We start from the raw sequence: 19227 nt of genomic DNA on the forward strand, positions 1-19227 counted from the left end.
GGAAAGATGCGGAGTAAAATATATTTTTGAATTTTAAACTTTTTCTTAATTTTTTTGGATTTTTATAAATAATAATAGAAATAAAATATCATTCGAGAAAATCTTGGTGAATCCAAAATTGGGTTACAACAATTTGAACCAATTAACTTTATAAAATTTAGTTTGGTCCTTTAAAATTTCAATATTCTCAATTAAGCCTAAATTAGGGCCCCAAACTTATTTTTTCACCAATTAAGTCCCTAATAAAACTCTTTTGATCCATTTAAAGTATAATTAAGTTTTTGAATTTAATTAAATCCTTTAATTTGACCCATATTAATTCTGAAGCATAATTAAATTTCTAGTTTGGTCCATGATTAAATCAAATTGGCCTATTATAAATCTAATTATGTCATTAGGTTTAATTTTTATACAGATTCATCCAATAATGATTTAATTTGACCTTAAATTTGTATTGTCTCTCCAGTTTTGGGTATAGTGGGGAACAATTAGGCCCCCAATTCCATCCAAAATTGCAACTTGATTTTTTGTATATTTGGAATCCTCCCAACTTGCTGTTGCCAAAATATCAATCTTCTTGCTATTATTATTTATTTTTTATTTTTTTATGGGGAAGGGAAAAAGATAAAATTTGATGAATAACCCAAAAATAGGTTATGACAGTTAGGATCCTTCCCACTTGAATCAAGAGCCAAGATTTGTCCCTAATAAAGATAAAAGTCCCTCTTCCACCCCTTATAAATAGGGGTAGATTCCAGACATTGAGCAAAAAGAAATTAGTGTTCAAAATTAGCCAAAAAACAGTTTTCTCCTCATTCTCTTTTCTACAATTACATTTTTCTTCTCCTCCACTGTGCCCTCGGCTACAATGACCTCGTTGTCGGCTCTTCTCCCAACAACTCCACCACGAGCTGCCAGCACAACCACCAGCCGACCACCCCCGTGTCAAGAATAACCATTGCCAGCTCCTACTTCCTCTCCGCCACGATTTTCTCCTCTAGCAACTAACACCAAACACCAAATCCTCTACCAACACCACCACCAACCTCACGTCGACCTCCCAAACACGACCAGTCAGTCACTCCCTCCCGCATCAGGTAATTCTCTCCTCCCCTTTACTGCTCCCCTTGTTGCAACCATAGCCATTGCATGCAGAACGAGAATTTTTTTTGCATTCAAGGCATTTATAATTAACATGGTCATTGGGCTGGGCTAGTGACAATGCAATGATGGGCTGAACCCGTTTCATCCCAGCAACTGGGTTCAACCCAACATAAACAAAAGAAGGGAAAATATTTGTTAAGCCGTCAGTCGACCCAACCCGACCTGACTGGGTTTGGCCTAAATGGTTGGGCCAAGTCTAAACCACTTAATAAATAAATAATATAATAATATTTACCTATTAAAAAAATAAAAAAAATTAAATTTTCTAAAGAGCATTTTAAAAATGTTTGTGGGTCCCTTACATTTTTTTCAACTATTTTGCATAATATCAGGCTGTAGACTTGTACTGTAAAATACAGACTCAATATTGAAATACCTGGTTTTCTCCAAATTTTTTAATTTCTTTTGAAAATTAAAAAAATAAATTAATTCTCTCTTTCCAAAACCACGAAAATATATGTTTTGTCTTTGTGCATATAACCAAATTCTAAAAGTTTTTCATGCATATTTTCTAAAGAGAGATAAAATCTTTTTTATCATGTTTAAAAATAATACAAAATGGATATCATAACCAATTTATGATTATCCATTAGGGTTTGATCAAAATACTAAAAATCCCATTATAATTAGTTTGTCATTTGGAATGCTAGGAGTTAGCTATATCTATGAAATAAATAAGTCTGACCCTTAGAATGATTACGATTTAACCCAATAAGGTAGAAACTTCCTCATGGAGAGAGATCTGCCTTGAATCTTAGAAAAGACCAACAGATAGAAACATGACCTAGAAAAACAATCAAATAACAATGCAGTTTACCTTGGGTAGGGTGCACTAGGGGTGATATATCTTTCCCTTGGACAACTAGTTCCTTACCTAGACTCTTGCAGACTATTAGGTATTCTAGTAACCATAATACTAGGTGACGACTTCTAAACTTCATAATTATAATTTTATGATTAAATCTAAAATCTCTTTTCAACACACTCAGAGGCAGATCAACCATTTGACGTCGTGCACATCATGACAATGACTACTGGTTGATTTCACCATAGTTAATCAATTTTAGCCTTTCTTTTTTTGTTTGTTAATGAATAACTACTGGTCTTAATTAGTCTACACATGGATGCTTATTTTTTTCATTTAGAAAAATAACCCCATACTTCTTTAGTTAGGATAAATGAAGAAACATTGATCTATCTTTTATGCTTAAATTAATTGATAAATTGACCATTTCACAATGTGGTTAGGTTGTTCTTGTACTAGATCAAGCTTAGTCTTATCTTGTAATGATTGTGTTCATGATCGATCATCAATACAACTTGTTAATATTCTAACAAGTGTTTGTCGTTGTTGATTTTTATCGGAGGACTATTCTTTTATGATTCCAAAACTTATTCTCCTTGTAAGATGTATTGTTTAGCATCATCCTTTTGTACTAGCATGTTCACATGCCACATCCTTCTGAATTGGGTCTTGGTTTGTAGACCTCTTTGCCATCTTTTTTCAAGTATATGAGAAGTTTTCATCTCTAAACTATTTTTTAACCTCATCACCGTGTTTTGATGACTTCTTTTATGGCTTATGCTTACGTAAGACTCAAACTTTTGACCCAAACCCAAGCTCAAGTCAGCCCAAATCCAACCTAAGTTAATCTAGTTATATAAGGAAAAGTTGCAAGAGAATTGTTTTTCTCTCTTCTAATTCTTGTGGCTATCGTGACCCTCCCCTCATCAAACCAAGAATTTCAGTTTTTGATCTTGAGTTTTTGGGTTTAAGAAAGGTCAAAGTAGCAAGTAAGTGGTTCTTTCTCATGTTTCTTTCCAATATGGTTTATTTATGGAAGGATTAAAGAAGAGATTATGGTTGATAAAGATTTGAAGTTCATGTTGTTAAGATTGATTCATGATTTTTATGAGTTTAAGGTTAAGTGATTGATTTTGGGTGTGTTGTTAGAAATAAGAATTTATGAATTGATTTGTTTAATTGATTTGTTATGGGTTAAGAAATTCATTTCAATTTTGCTGGAAGATCTGGACAAAATAGTGTTCAGGTTGAAGATGGTAAAATGCTATTTTAGTCTTTGATTTATGAAAATTATAGTTTAGTCCCTAAACTTTGAAAAATTATAATTTGATATAGAAATGTATTTTGGGATTTTGGGCAGTGTTATTATAAGGTTAAGGATGATGAATCTTAGTTTTGAGGCTTAGCGTAGGTGGAGTGTTCTTTTAATATCGCTTTTGCATTGCCGGTCATAGATCCAGGATTCGAGTTGTGACAACTTGTGTAATTATTTGTTAGAAATTTTTTTAGGCCCGAAGGTCTTGAACTCTCACTATATGCCAATCTGTTGAGCTTTGTCCCCTAATTATTCTCTCATAGGTAAAATTGTATGATAAGTAGAATACTTGTATACTTCATAAAGAGTTTTATCATAAATTTTTTTGTGCTAAAATTTTGACCTTAGGTGCAACTATTATTGTTGTTATCTTAGAGAAAGAGTCTAATTATTTATTATTTTTATCATCTATTGTGGTCTTTTCTGTTTCTTTTCCAATATGATTGTTAGCCTCTTTGGGACTGCTATTAGTTGCCCCTGAACTTGTTCAAACACCTCATCAAATTAAGTACTCCATATCACCCACTGATTGATCCATCATGACCTTGTTGAAGTAGCCAACAACAGGTCTTTGAGATATATAAAAATTGCCTTGTTGGAAGATAGCTTGCGGGGTGTTGAACTGCCAATTATAGTTTATGTTGATTGTAGATACATGTGATTGGCTTAGGGCTGCATATACACTTGTGGGATAGGTTGTGTTGTTACCTAATTTTTGACCTACCTTTTTTATAAAAATTTCAAAAAATCTAAAAATTGCGAAAAACAATGAAAATCCAAAAAAAAATATGTTTTTTTAATATATTTGCATCATTTTTAGCATTTTCAGCATCGTCTCAAAGGAATTTAAATTTTCAAAGGTCTTTAGAACGCGTTTGACTTTTAACGTGTTATTTTTAAAAATCAATGATTTTCCTCATTCGAGTCGATGTTGATAAGAAAAAATCCAAAAAAATAAGAAAAATCAAATTTACAAAAAAAGAAAGAAGTTGAGGGATCAAGTTTGGGGACCTAGCAACATTTTTGCCTATAAATAGGAGTTTTCAACACATACAAAAAGGGGGGCAATTTTAAAAGAAAAAACACAAAAAAAAACCCTAAACCTAAACTTAAACCTAAACCTATCTCTAACCAAACAGGCACCCCCCTCCCCGGCTTTGATTTTCTCTTCCCACACCGCAGCCCTTCGTCTCTCTCGGCAAAGACAAACAAGAGCTCCATCACCCATGATATCATGAATTGGCCCTCTTAACCCATGACTCAACTCGAGTTTAATAACTATGGGAATAACCATGAGCTGTGTGAGAGGCACGAAAATACAAACATACTCACTGGTAGTAGTTTGTAGAGACAAAATTGAGAAAAATATCATAATTATTGAGTAATGGAACAAAATTAAATATTAAATTAATAGGTATGTTAGCTTGTTTATCAATCACACAAGTTTTTGGATCAATCCTTCCTTTACCTATCGATATTGTTCTTACATAATCCAGGTGGATTTTTATTTTTTATGTAAACACAATCATAGTATCAATTGTACATCAAATAAAAAAAAGTCCCATGATATTACAGTTTGAGAGCTGCCTTCTAGCCCAAAAAGTCAGTTAAAAAGTTGCGTCATGAATCTGTGGACAAGTCAAATTTGGAACGATGAGCCACAATATGTATAGTACTTGCCAATCAACAGGGAGAGCTCACAATGTCAAACGGAGTCCTATGATTTGGAAAGGTAGAATAAAGATTACGGATAAATTACGCAATTAGCATATAAAATATAAATAAATAATAAATTAATACAATTTTTTTATTAAAATAATACAATACAAGAAATCATTGTTCAAAACAAGACATTTAAATAAAAGTTTAACGAGTGTTTATAGAGAGAAATTGAGGATGTCGGTTAGTTTTTGAAGAGAGAGAGAGAAGGGCAACGTTTATGTATTGTTCTTTGATTTGGAGAGTTTAAATTTTAATTGATTTTGTTTTTTATAAATATGATATTTTAAGTTGTTGTATTTTAGAAGTGTGATATTTGATTGTGTTACACTTTTTAATAGGGATATTTATTAAATTACATGTTTTTGAAGCGTAATATAATCAAACTGTATTATTTCACCAATTATTTTTAAAGTACTATTATTTTGTCAATTTTTTTATGCTAACTGTGTTGATTTAAAAAAACAAACAAACTATTAATGTACTAAATAGGAAATATACTATATAGGAAATGTTGTAGTCATACTCTTGTATTACAACCTCACCATTACTATTGTATATTGCCCTACACATATATATAGAAAGGGTTGGCTAACCATTAGGTTAAGCCTCCCAATTATTCTTAACTCAAACAAAGATTATTTAGAAATTCCTGAATAAAAATTCCTATACATTGCAATTCCAATTAATTTAGAGAGCCCGCGATTAATGCAGTCTCTTACATTATTTATTGATCGATTCAATTAAAGGAGAAAACGCTGAAGCAAGAGATTAAAAAAATATTTTTTCTTTTTTTTTATTATTTAATTTAGAAAATTAAATATTATATTTAATAATTTTAATTTTTTTAGTCTGTTGACTACTTTTACTTTATTTTCTTATATATATATATATATATATATATATATATATATGACTACTTTTACTTTTTTCTTGGTTTTTTTCTATGTCAGACTCTCAGCCATAGTGGGATGCTCGACATCGTTAGTTTCCTCATCAGATCATGAAACCAATCTCGTCCTTCATATTGCATTTAGATTTTTGCCTTTAAAATGATTTTATTTAACTTGGTATCCTTAATGAAAGTTGTAGTCCTAAAGTGAAAATGGTTTTAGGCTTTTGAATTGTATGATTTCGATGTCTAAGACTCAAGATATGCCCGTTTGAATCTGTAGTGTGAAAACAGAGAATCCTGCTGCAAGTAGGATTTCAGCCTGATTTTGCAGGTCTGATTAGAGTTCCAAACAAACTCGAATTTCTTCCCATAATATCTTCTTGTAAAGCTTGATATATACACTTTAACTTTGACTCATCACATGTTTACATTATGAAATTATAACGCAGTGAAAAAACTATCACAAAAAGCAAGGTCCGAAACATAAAATGTAGAAATTCTTATCTTTTAGCAATTAATTTACAAAAGTCTCTTAGAGATGCCAAACTCATAAAAATAATTTCCAATAAGCTCAAAATACATTAAAAAGCTTAGTGTAAAAGAAATAAATTAAAACATGGGTATATTTTGTACTTGGATTTAAAATAATCTAGTTGAGATTGTTTACAATGCCTTGACAAATCAGCCACAAATAGCAGCAGGGAAACAAGTTGTATATTGAGACACCTTATCATAATCTATGTCCAATAATCCAAACTTCATGATGCATCATGTCCACACTATCTTATCTTTAACTACAGAAATCCCAACTTCATGATGCATCATTTGAAAATTCAACCCTAACGAGCATGATAACAGTTTATTGGTTGGTGAAGCTTTCATTGCATGATCACGTCAATGTACCATGAAGTAACCCGAAGCAATTATACAGAGAGTCCACATCTTACAACGTGACAGTTTGTGACAATTCATGACGGATTCATTAAGCAAAGAAAAGCTGTTTCGGACCATCCGACCACGATAAAAGGTTGATTGCAAACGGACATAATAGCAATCAAATTCATGAAAGTGAAAGCAAAGAAAACCACAATAATTAACACATTAACTGTCGAAGAGGTATTTATGATAAATTTATGGGCTATATAAATTGGAGAATAAAGACAAGCAAAAGATTTCTGATATTCTGAACTTTTGATTGGCTATGACCCGTTCCGTCGACTAGACTAAAGAAAAAACAAAGAGAACATGACTTCCTGAGACCCCATGGCACAATCTGGGGCCAAGGGAGTTTACTAGCTATTGAATTTCCAACTTCATGATGCATCATGTCCATTCGTCCCAATGAACACGATAAACAGGTTAGTGGTCAGTGAGGCTTTCATGGAATGATGCTGGGGACGTACTATAAGTAATTAATTAACACGACAAGTTGTGACATTTCTTGACTGATGCAACACCAGTGATGTATTTTTTAAAGAAATATTTCAACCCGTTAAAGTTATAAAAATAATTTTATATTATTTTTTAATATATTATCTCTAGTGAAAGTTTTTTAAATTTAAAATTTATACGTGTTTACATTATCTTACCTTTATTTTATTAATTAGAATAAGAATATTGAAATTTAAACTCATGATTGTTCGGTCATCAAAACTCTAATATCATATCAAATAGTCGTTCCAACAAAAAAACTAAAGCTATCATGTAAACTTTTAAAAATAATTTTATATTACTTTCTAATATTATTTAACTTTGCAAAGCATGAAAACAAGATCCACCCATGATATCACATGCATAGCTTGTTGGTTTATAAATTCTAGAAAGTAATACACTCATGAAGATTTCCTGAGTTAACGAGTCAATGTATAGACATTCATGGTGTTACAATCCCTTTTTTACCTCCAATTTCTCTGCGTGTTTTCAAAAGTATATTTTAAAAAAATATTAATTTTTTATATTTAATTTAATTATGTTGATAATGAAAAAAGAAAGAAAAAAGAGTTTATGGTTCGAAATTAGAGAAAAGAAAGAAAAAGAGACTATTGTGATGAGAGACTAAAAATAATGGATTGTAACACAATATTATGAAATGTTTTTTTTTTCATTGTAAAATATAGAGATGAGTTGAGAATAATAGAATGTGTTGGGTTGTGCCTTAGCCAACCTTCCTATTTATATATATGCAGCAGAACACTGCAGCAATTATAGGGATTACAACATTGGAATAATCCTATATTAATTTTCTATTCTGATAGATACATTTCCTATTCTGATAGATACATGCTATACATTCTATAATATGCCCCCTCAAGCTGAGGGTGGGGGATCAACCCGAAACTTGAACCGAAAAGCAGTAAATGATGCAACAGGAAGTGGTTTAGTGAAGATATCAGCAAGTTGATCTCGAGAGGGAAAAAACGAATCTGAATCTCTTTCTTGGCAACGCGGTCACGGACAAAGTGATAATCCACTTCAACATGCTTAGTACGAGCATGGAAGATAGGGTTTGCTGAGAGATAGGTAGCATCAAGATTATCACACCAAATGGTAGGAGCAGAGACTGAGGGAACCTGCAAATCTGTTAACAAGTATTGAAGCCAAATGACTTCAGCGGTACCATCAGCAAGGGCTTTATACTCAGCCTCAGTAGAGGAGCGAGCAACCGTGCGTTGCTTGCTGGATTTCCAAGAAATCGGTGTCTGATAAAAAAAGACAAGATAGCCACCCGTAGACTTGCGATCATCAATACTACCAGCCCAATCTGCATCTGTAAAGCCATGTAGAGCAAAAAAGGAGCCTCGAGTGAAATGAAAACCATAAGATGCCGTACCTTTAAGATAGCGTAGAATACACTTGACAGCGGCCCAATGAGAATTTGTAGGAGCATGCATAAACTGATAGACTTTGTTAACAGCAAAACATATATCTGGACGGGTGAAGGTAAGATATTGAAGAGCACCCATGATTTGACGAAATCGTGTAGGATTAGAGAATGAGTGATCCGGTAATAAAGTGACTTTTGAAGGGGAGACTGGAGTATCAACGGGTTTGCAGGAAGTCATACTAGCTCGGGTGAGGATGTCAAGAATATATTTATGTTGACGCAGCATTAAACCCATACCGGTAGACTAAACTTCAATACCCAGAAAGTAGTGAACAACACCTAAGTCACGAAACTTGAACTCAAAGCTGAGTAACTGTATCAGGTGATGAAGCATAGCAGAGTTGCTACCCGTAAGCAAAATATCATTAACATACACCAGGAGATAAAATATATTAGTACCATCAGATAAGATAAACAGGGAGGTGTCAACCTTGGAAGCTCGGAAATCGATGGAGAGCAAAAAATCACTTAGACGAGTGTACCATGCTCTGGTGCCTGTTTCAAACCATATAATGATTTGTGCAATCTGCACACATGAGATGGAAGGGAAGAGTTAACAAAACCTGGAGGCTATTTCATGTAGACCTCTTCAGTAAGAACACTATTGAGGAAGGCGTTATGAATATCAAGCTGATGAATCTTCTAATTTTGCGAAACCGCAATAAAGAAAACCAATCGGACAGTGGCCTGCTTAATAACTGGACTGAAGGTTTCAGAATAATCAATACCTTCCTGCTGGGTAAAACCTGTAGCAACAAGGCGCGCTTTATAGCGCTCAATACTACCATCAACACGACGTTTGATCTGATATACCCATCTACTGCCAACAACGTTCATCGAATGATGAAATGGAACCAAAGACCAAGTGCGATTTGAGTGCAAAGCGGCGATCTCATCACACATAGTATTATGCGAAACTGCATACTGGTCAGCATCAGAGAATGCAAAAGGCTCATAAGAGGGAGAATGCAGTACCCGTGTGGAGGTAGAGGTGGCGGCAGCGGAAGCAACTAGATTTGCTGTCTTCGGCTGCCGCGGTCTGAGAGTCATAGGATGTCTGCTGCGCGCTGGTGGAGACGTAGGTGAAGATGGTGGCAATGAGGAGACCTTTGGCAGCTGATAAGAAGATAAATCAACCATAAGTTGTAGACCAGCGGGAGAGGATGATGAAGAAGCAGCCTCAAGCACAGGACAGGACTGTCAGTAGAGGAGGGGCTGTAAGCAGAGACCGAATCTGCAGGAATGCTGGCCAGGGAGGGCGAAGCAGAGGAGGGACTAGAGAGGGCCCAAAGACCATGAGGAGATGAGACCAATTGACGAACTGAACCTGCATCATAAGGGTTAGATAAACAAGCATGGGATGATGGCCAAGGGATGGGTGGAGGCTGTGGTCGGGTGGCTGTTTGGAGTGGCAGAGTTGAGTGTTGTGGGCTATTTGGGTGGCTGGTGGAAGTGGGTGGCGGTGGGTGGTTTAGCAAATTTGGAAGGGTGACAGTAGCGGGTGGGGTGGGGGTTGTGGTGGAGACCTTTGCAATTTGTTCAGAATTATCAAATGGAAACACATGTTCATGGAAGCGGACATGACGGGAAATATAAATATGGTGAGATGTAATGTCAAGACATTGATAACCAAGATGTGAGGAACTATATACAAAGAACACACATGGAGAGGAACGAAAATCCAATTTATGATTATTATATGGGCGCAGAAAAGGAAAACAGAGACACCCAAAAGTACGCAAAAATTGACGTTCAACGAGAGTCTGAAATTGATGAAAAACAGAGTAAACATCAGACTTGGCAACGAGAGGATAATACCATACATATTTAGTATAAGCATCAACAAAGATAACAAAATAACGATAGCCATCTGAAGAAAAGAGAGGCAGGGCCCCCATACATCACTAAAAATTAATTCAGGCGGAGCAGAAGTTTTGTGACCCGTAGGTCCTAAAGACAAACGCGATGATTTTCCTAAAGGACAACTTTGACATTGAAAATTAAGATGTTTGTTGTTACAAATGATCTTATTTTTCAAGATTAACAATTGAAAAACACGTGAAATAGGATGACCTAGTCGACTATGCCATAAATCGGCAGAGGCAGAAGTGCAGGGAGACCAATAGGCTTGAGGAACCGACGTGACGGAAGACTTGGTCAGGGCATAGAGACCATCTTTACTCTGACCTGAGAGAAGGACTGCATGGGTATTGAGATCCTTGACATAAAACACACGAGGGTGAAATTCAAAATAAACATTATTATCAAGACAAAATTTCTGAACAGAGAGCAGAGGTTTCGTGATTGCAGGAACATGAAGAACATTAGATAAGGTGAAAGAACGATGTGGTGTATATATTTTTGTATGACTGAGATGAGATATAGGGAGGCCCTTACCATCACCAACATGCAAATTATCATAACCAAGATACGGTTCTGAAGCACTCAAGGTGGCAAGATCAGGTGTGACGTGTTGATTGGCACCGGTATCCGGAAACCAATCAACAGAACCGGTTGAGGAGAGATTGCGCTGCACCAGATTGGCAGTAGGATGTTGGCCATAACCTCGCTGCTGAATTGAGGACAGTGGGGAGCTGTATGGCTGAAATTTCTGACACAGTTGGCAAAGTGGATTCTGCCCCCTATTGCGCTGCCAAGAGCCCTGCCATAAGCCTGCCGACTGTCACCGAAGGAGGAGTTTTGGAAGCTGCGGTGATTAGGTCTAGAGCTAGCAAACCGGTTGCCTTTGCTGCTGGACTGGTTGGGATGCCAGCCACTGTTGAAGCGGCCCCTGCTACGACCAGAATTGCCAAAGGTCTGGCACTGCGCAACAAGGGCAGATGATGGAGTGTTGGGTGTGGGCAGCAGAGGGGCATGTATGGCAGTTGAAGATTTATGAAGAAATTCATGCGTGAGGAGATGACTGTGAAGATCTGCATATGATAAAGGTTCGGCCTTGGTAATAAGACTTGTAACTAAGTCTTTAAACTCTCCCCGAAGACCACGAAACACATATAAATTGAAATCTTTAAGCGAAACTGGCCGACCAGCAGTGGCCAATTCATCAAATAAGGCCTTAGCTTTTTGCATAAATTGAGTTACTGATTCATCACCCTGTTGAAGATCCTGAAGAGAGCCGTGAAGTTGCATAATACGAGAGTTGGAGGTGGAAGCGAGAGCTCGCTCAAGAGTGCGCCAAGCTGAACAAGAGCTTTGACAGCCAACAACAAGATGCAAAACTTCCATAGATAGGGAGGAAAGAAGAGCACTCAGAATGAGTTGGTCCTGTTGTTTCCAGCGAAGAAAGAGCGGATTTACCTGAAGAGAGATACCATCTCCAGCAAGAACATGTGAAGGTGGACATGTGTTGGAGACATCAACAAAACCAAAAACTCCTTGGCCTAGGAGATACAACAGCATCTGCATACGCCAATATAAATAATTGGTGTTTGTTAATTTTAGGGAGATGACTTGATGAGTGTGAGAGAGGGAGATAATGCTTGCGGCAGCAGAGACAACAGCTGCATCAGACGTGGGCTGCAAGAGGAGGCGTTCACCAACCATGGCAGAGGAGAAACCAGGCGGTGAGGCAATAGAGGAGAGCAGAGGAGGCGCTGCAGGAGAAAAAGGCTGCACTACCGGAGAAGAAGGCTGGACTGCTGGTGCTGCAGAAGAAGAAGATGTATGTGGCGGCTGTTCCATTGAAGAAGGGAGGTTGTAAGAAAAGTAGGTTAATTATTTTAGAGTTTTGCAGCTCTGATACCAAGTTGAGAATAATAGAATGTGTTGGGTTGTGCCTTAGCCAACCTTCCTATTTATATATATGCAGCAGAACACTGCAGTAACTATAGGGATTACAACATTGGAATAATCCTATATTAATTTCCTATTCTGATAGATACATTTCCTATTCTGATAAATACATGTTATACATTCTATAATAAGATGTGATATAAAATGATGCAGTAGATATGGATTCTTGTAATTTTAAACTCATGATTTTTCATGTAACACAATATGGATTTCAGCCTGATTTTGCAGGTCTGATTAGAATTCCAAACGAACTCGAATTTCTTCCCATAATACCTTCTTAGAAAGCTTGATATGTGTACTTTAACTTTGACTCGGTACATGTTCACATTCTGAAATTATAACGCGGTGAAAAACCTATTACAAAAAGCAAGGTTCGAAACATAAAATGGAGAAATTCTTATCTTTTAACAATTAATTTACAAAGTCTCTTAGAGATGCCAAACTCATTAAAATAACTTTCAATAAGCTCAAAATACATTAAAAAGCTTAGTGTAAAAGGAATAAATTAAAACATGTGTATATTTTGTACTTATTAGGGATTTAAAATAATCTAGTTGAGATTGTTTACAAAGCCTTGACAAATCAGCCACAAGTAGCAGCAGGGCAACAAGTTGTATAATGAGACACCATATCATAATCTATATCCAATAATCCAATGAGTATACTAACTGCAGAAATCCCAACTTCATGATGCATCAGTCCATTTGGAAATTCAACCCTAAGGAGCACGATAACAGTTTATTTGTTGGTGAAGCTTTCATTGCATGATCACGTAAATGTACACCATGAAGCAATTATACAGAGAGTCCACATCCTACAATGTGACAGTTTGTGACAATTCATGACGGATTCATTAAGCAAAGAAAAGCTGTATTGTAAGAATAATGCAACTCTAGTGATGTATTTTTTAAAAATTATTTTAATTTAAAAATTTAAGTTATTAGATAAGATTATAAGAATATTTTTATATTATTAGTGAAAGTTGTTTAATTAAACTTAAAACTTGTATATATCCAAACTATCTTATTTTTAATTTTATTAATTAGAATAAGGTTATTGAAATATGAACTCATGATTGTTTGGTAATCAAGACCACGATATCATATTAAATAGTCGTTCCAACAAAAAAAACTTAAGCTATCATGTAAACTTTTAAGAATAGTTTTATATTACTCTAACACTATTCAACTTTATAAAGCATGAAAACAATTTACATCATATCCACCCATAATATCATTGGCATAGCTTGTCGGTTTATAAATTCTAGAAAGTTATACCCTCGTGAAGATTTCCTGAGTCATCGAGTCAATGTATAGACATGCATGGTGTTACAACCCTTTTTTACCTTCAATTTCTATGTGTTTTCAAAATTATATTTTCAAAAAAAATTAATTTTTTTATATTTAATTTAATTATGTTGATAATACAAAAAGAAAGAAAAAAGAGTTTATGGTTCGAAATTAGAGGAAAGAAAGAAAAAGAGACTACTGTGATTAGGGACTAAAAATAATGGATTGTAACACAATATTATGAAATGTTTTTTTTTTTCATTGTAAAATATAGAGATGTGATATAAAATGATGCAGTAGATATGGATTCTTGTAATTTTATGTTTAGTAGGACTTGTAACACAATTCTGGTGCGAAGACTTGGTTATAAGGAGGGTGAGAATTGAGGAGAAGGTAGAAAAGCTACAGAGATAGGGTAGATTCAATACCACTGTTACAAAACCCAAATTGGGCTAATTTGAGTAACCTAGTTAGAAACTCGAGCTGACCGTTGATTTTTTCTTCATTAAGCAATCTCTTACATTATTTCTTCACCGATTCAATTAAGAAAACTGATGCAAATAAAAAACAAAATATTTTTTCATAGTTATTTTTATTTATTTTTATTTAGTTTAAAAATGAGCTACGGATCTTGAACAAATGAGCCAACAATTAAGCATTCTAGATATTATAGGACTTGGAATGAATTTTCCTACGATTTACCAAATCTTCCACCCAATAGAAACTGATGTCACTGTTGTTGACATATGTCAAATTCTGTAAAATAAGAACAAAGATGAATACGAAATTTCACAAGTAAAAATTCCAACAAATATTCCATTTATTTTTTTCTATAAATACCTATCATTGGAGCCTAGGATCTTTATCTGCCATAGCAAACCATATCCCTTAGACATGATGTCCTTCCTACAGAAACCATTCTCAAAGTTTCTCCAAGTCCTTTTTTTTCTCCTTCTAATGTGCATTCCTTCTTTCTTTGCCTTTCATCCTAATTCCTCTGCAACTTCATGTGGTGCTGCCAAATATGTAGCTGCTGAAGGTAATAAAGAAGCGGAGGCCCTCCTAAAATGGAAAGCAAGTCTTGATGACAACCACAGCCAATCTGTCCTGTCTTCTTGGGTTGGTAGCAGCCCTTGCAGGTGGCTTGGAATCACTTGTGACAATTCTGAAAGTGTCGCGGATTTCGGCCTTCCAAATTTTGGTCTAAGAGGTACGCTTCATAGTTTCAACTTCTCATCCTTCCCCAATCTTCTCACTCTCAATCTCTCGAGCAATTCACTCTACGGAACTATTCCATCCCACATTAGTAACCTGACCAAAATCACCAATTTAGACTTGAGTGATAATCATTTCACAGGAAATATTCCACATGAGATAGGATTGTTAACAAGTCTTAACTTTCTCTACCTTCATGAAAATAATATCATCGGTTTGATCCCAGACTCTATTGGAACCCTGAAACACCTATCCATTCTCTATCTATGGGGTAACAACCTCTTTGGCTTGATACCTCCAGAGATTGGATCACTACAGTCTCTCAGTTCCCTTGACTTGTCAAGCAATGATTTAATTGGTAGGATCCCTTATTCAATTGGAAATCTGAGAAACTTATCAATTCTTTCTCTTAGAGATAACAAACTTTCTGGTTCCATCCCTTCTTCTATTGGAAATCTGAGAAACTTATCTATTCTCAAAATCTCGATAAACAAACTTTCTAGTTCCATTCCTTCTTTTCTTGGGAATATGAGTAAGCTTATTGAGTTGCGCCTTAGTAAAAATAATCTCACCGGTTTGATCCCAGTCTCTATTGGAACTCTAAAACACCTATCCGTTCTTCATCTAGGGCATAACAAACTCTCTGGTTCTATTCCTTCTTTCATTGGGAACATGACTATGCTCACTCAACTTGCTCTGCACATGAATAATTTATCTGCATCTGTTCCTCGGGAAATAGGACATCTTGAATCCCTTGTTGAATTGAGTTTGCACACTAATAATCTGGATGGTTCTCTACCCCCTGAGATGAATAATCTCACACATTTGATGAATTTGCAATTGTCTTCAAACAATTTCACTGGCCATTTACCACGAGACTTGTGCCTTGGTGGGTTGCTTGTAAATTTTTCAGCCGGCTACAATCATTTTTCTGGTCCAATCCCTAAAAGCTTGCGAAATTGTACTAGTCTTTTTAGATTTAGGCTTGACTGGAACCAATTGACAGGGAATATTTCTGAAGATTTTGGCCTCTACCCAAACTTGAACTATGTGGACCTAAGTCACAATAATTTGTATGGTGAGCTTACGTGGAAATGGAGAGGTTTTCACAACTTGGTGAGCCTAAAATTGTCAAACAATAATATCTCCGGTGAGATACCATCAGAGCTTGGAGAGGCTACTGGGCTACAAATGATTGATCTCTCGTCAAATCTCCTAAAGGGGACAATTCCAAAAGAATTGGGGCAGTTGAAGGCGTTGTTCAACCTTACTCTTCATAACAACCATCTTTGTGGTGTCATTCCCTTTGAAATCCAAATGCTATCTCAACTTCAATCCCTTAATTTAGCTTCTAATAATCTTGGTGGATCAATCCCAAAACAACTGGGAGAGTGCTCAAATTTATTACAGTTGGACTTGAGTCATAATAAGTTCATAGGGAGCATCCCATCTGAGATAGGCTTCCTGCATTTTCTTGGAAATCTAGATCTCAGTGGGAATCTTCTGGCAGGAGAGATACCATCACAAATTGGGCAATTGAATCAGTTAGAAACGATGAACCTCTCTCACAACAAACTTTCCGGTTTGATTCCAACTGCTTTTGTAGATTTGGTGAGCTTGACAACTGTAGACATCTCCTACAATGAACTAAAGGGCCCTATTCCCAAAATCAAAGCCTTCATTGAAGCTCCATTTGAAGCTTTTATAAATAATAGTGGTCTCTGTGGATATGCCAGTGGTCTAAAGCCTTGTACTCTTCTTACAAGCAGGAGAAAGAGCATCAAAATTGTCATTTTGATTCTTTTTCCTCTCCTGGGCAGTCTACTTCTACTACTTATCATGGTAGGGTGTTTATACTTTCACCACCGAACAAGTAGAGAAAGAATCTCCTGTTTAGGAGAGCGAAAAAGTCCACACAGTTTTGTAGTATGGGGCCATGAGGAAGAGATCCTACATGAAACTATCATCCAGGCCACTAATAATTTCAACTTCAATAACTGCATTGGGAAAGGGGGATATGGAATTGTTTATCGAGCCATGTTGCCAACAGGTCAGGTGGTTGCCGTGAAGAAACTTCACCCATCAAGAGAGGGCGAGCTTATGAATTTGAGAACTTTTAGAAATGAGATTCGCATGTTAATAGATATTCGACATCGGAATATTGTGAAGTTATATGGATTTTGTTCATTAATAGAGCACTCCTTTTTAGTTTATGAGTTCATAGAAAGGGGAAGTTTGAAGATGAATTTATCTAGCGAAGAACAGGCAATGGACTTGGATTGGAATAGAAGGCTTAATGTTGTTAAAGGAGTGGCCAATGCATTATCCTATTTGCACCATGATTGCTCGCCTCCAATCATTCATCGAGACATTTCCAGCAGCAATGTTCTTTTAGATTTGGAATACGAGGCTCATGTTTCGGATTTTGGGACAGCTCGGCTCCTGATGCCTGACTCGACCAACTGGACCTCATTTGCTGGCACCTTCGGATACATAGCTCCAGGTACATACTTGATTTCATTCTTAATAGATATATATAAGCAGAACAATACTACCAGTACTATGAAAATGGAGGGCTACTTTTGGATGCTCTAAAGGTTATGTATAATAAATTGTCATATCAGCAGTACGGTACAGCCAGTACTATGAAAAAATGACCAGAATTTTTGCAGAGCTAGCTTACACAATGAGAGTGAACGAGAAGTGCGATGTCTACAGCTTTGGAGTGCTCACAATGGAAGTAATAATGGGTATGCATCCGGGTGATCTCATCTCATCTCTTTCTGCATCAGCATTTTCGTCCTCGTCGTGCTCACAAATCAACCAGCATGCATTGTTGAAGGATGTGATAGACCAACGTATCCCACTTTCTGAAAATCGAGTTGCAGAAGGTGTGGTCTCCATTATCAAAATAGCATTTGCATGCTTGCTTGCCAATCCCCAATCTAGGCCAACCATGCGACAAGTAGCTTCGGAGCTCATAGCTCGATGGGCTCCGCTGCCAAAGTCATTCTCCGCAATAACGTTGGAAGATCTTATGCCTCAAACAACTGTGACAGGCTGATAATTTTCCAAAAGATTTTCTATAATTAGTATGTGATTGTTTCTACTTATGTTCCTTTCAATTTTCGTAGCTTTGTTTGTAATAAATTATTTATCTGCTTTGTATTTTGTTTCTTCAACGATTAATATGTTTTTGTACAGTATTATTATCAATCAAGGTAAATAAAGGCTCTTTGCTGTAATTTGTTTTAGTATATAGTATTAATTTGTTTCATCCCTTGTAATAAACTAGCAAGAGCAAATTGTTAGACAGCAAATTGTTATCGGAGACACCTATGCGTTTGTCCACACGGTTTCCCCATAGGATACCTTTCATCTTCCATTCTCTCATCCCCTATATGGTGGTGATGGTAGGAGTGATTTTGGCACCACTGATTAATCAGAATCAATAGAGAAAACAAGTCCAGATATAATCTCCTACTACAGCCTAAGATGTTCTAAAACATGAGCACTAGCATGAGAGGCTGCTAGAAGGAGATATATATACCAAGAATGTTATGTGTGGACACAAGATGGTGGTGGTGGCAGCCATGTCAAGCATGGCTGCTGTCAAACATGGCTGCAAGGTTAGGCATGGTAGGTTACCTAACCATTGAAAATGATGGCTGCCATATTTGACTAAAGGAGAGTGTTTCAGCTATAAATAGAAATGCTGAGAGAGAGACGAAGGGTGAAGAGAGAATAATAGAGAACAAGAAAGAAACACAGAGAGAGAGCTAGGGAGAGTTGAGTTGAGTTGAGAAGAATTTTCTCCTCCTCCTTGTTTTGTTGTTTGTATTGTTTCTCAGCTTGATTAATACAAACCAGTAGCTCCGTGGAGTAGGCAAGTTGCCGAACCACGTAAATTTGAGGTGTTTTGATTGCTTGAATGACCCAACAACTGGTATCAGAGCTTGTTCTTAAAAAGGAGGGTGTTTGATCCAAACTCAAAAATCAAAGTTCTCAAAACGTGTTTTTGAACATACCATCGTGTAGAGCAAGGGAAGATGAATTCACTGGTGAAAACCCGGCGAAGAACCGACGTCCTGCATGCCCGCACGCGCCGACGAAGCCACTGCCTACGCG

General features: G+C 36.1%; 2 protein-coding genes across 2 annotated transcripts in view; one reads left to right on the forward strand and one right to left on the reverse strand.

Moving 5' to 3' along the window:
* Positions 1 to 19227, reverse strand: part of LOC133669680 (uncharacterized) — a 276271-nt gene that overhangs the window by 46994 nt on the left and 210050 nt on the right. The gene's annotated exons all lie outside the window — the stretch shown is intronic.
* LOC133669552 (MDIS1-interacting receptor like kinase 2-like) lies at positions 14764 to 18349 on the forward strand. The gene is made up of 2 exons (XM_062089743.1): positions 14764 to 17602; positions 17772 to 18349. The coding sequence occupies exons 1-2, from the start codon at positions 14779 to 14781 to the stop codon at positions 18161 to 18163; spliced, it is 3216 nt and encodes a 1071-aa protein (XP_061945727.1). The 5' UTR covers positions 14764 to 14778; the 3' UTR covers positions 18164 to 18349.

The sequence above is a fragment of the Populus nigra genome, chromosome 12, assembly GCF_951802175.1.
Source record: "Populus nigra chromosome 12, ddPopNigr1.1, whole genome shotgun sequence".
NCBI lineage: Eukaryota > Viridiplantae > Streptophyta > Magnoliopsida > Malpighiales > Salicaceae > Populus > Populus nigra.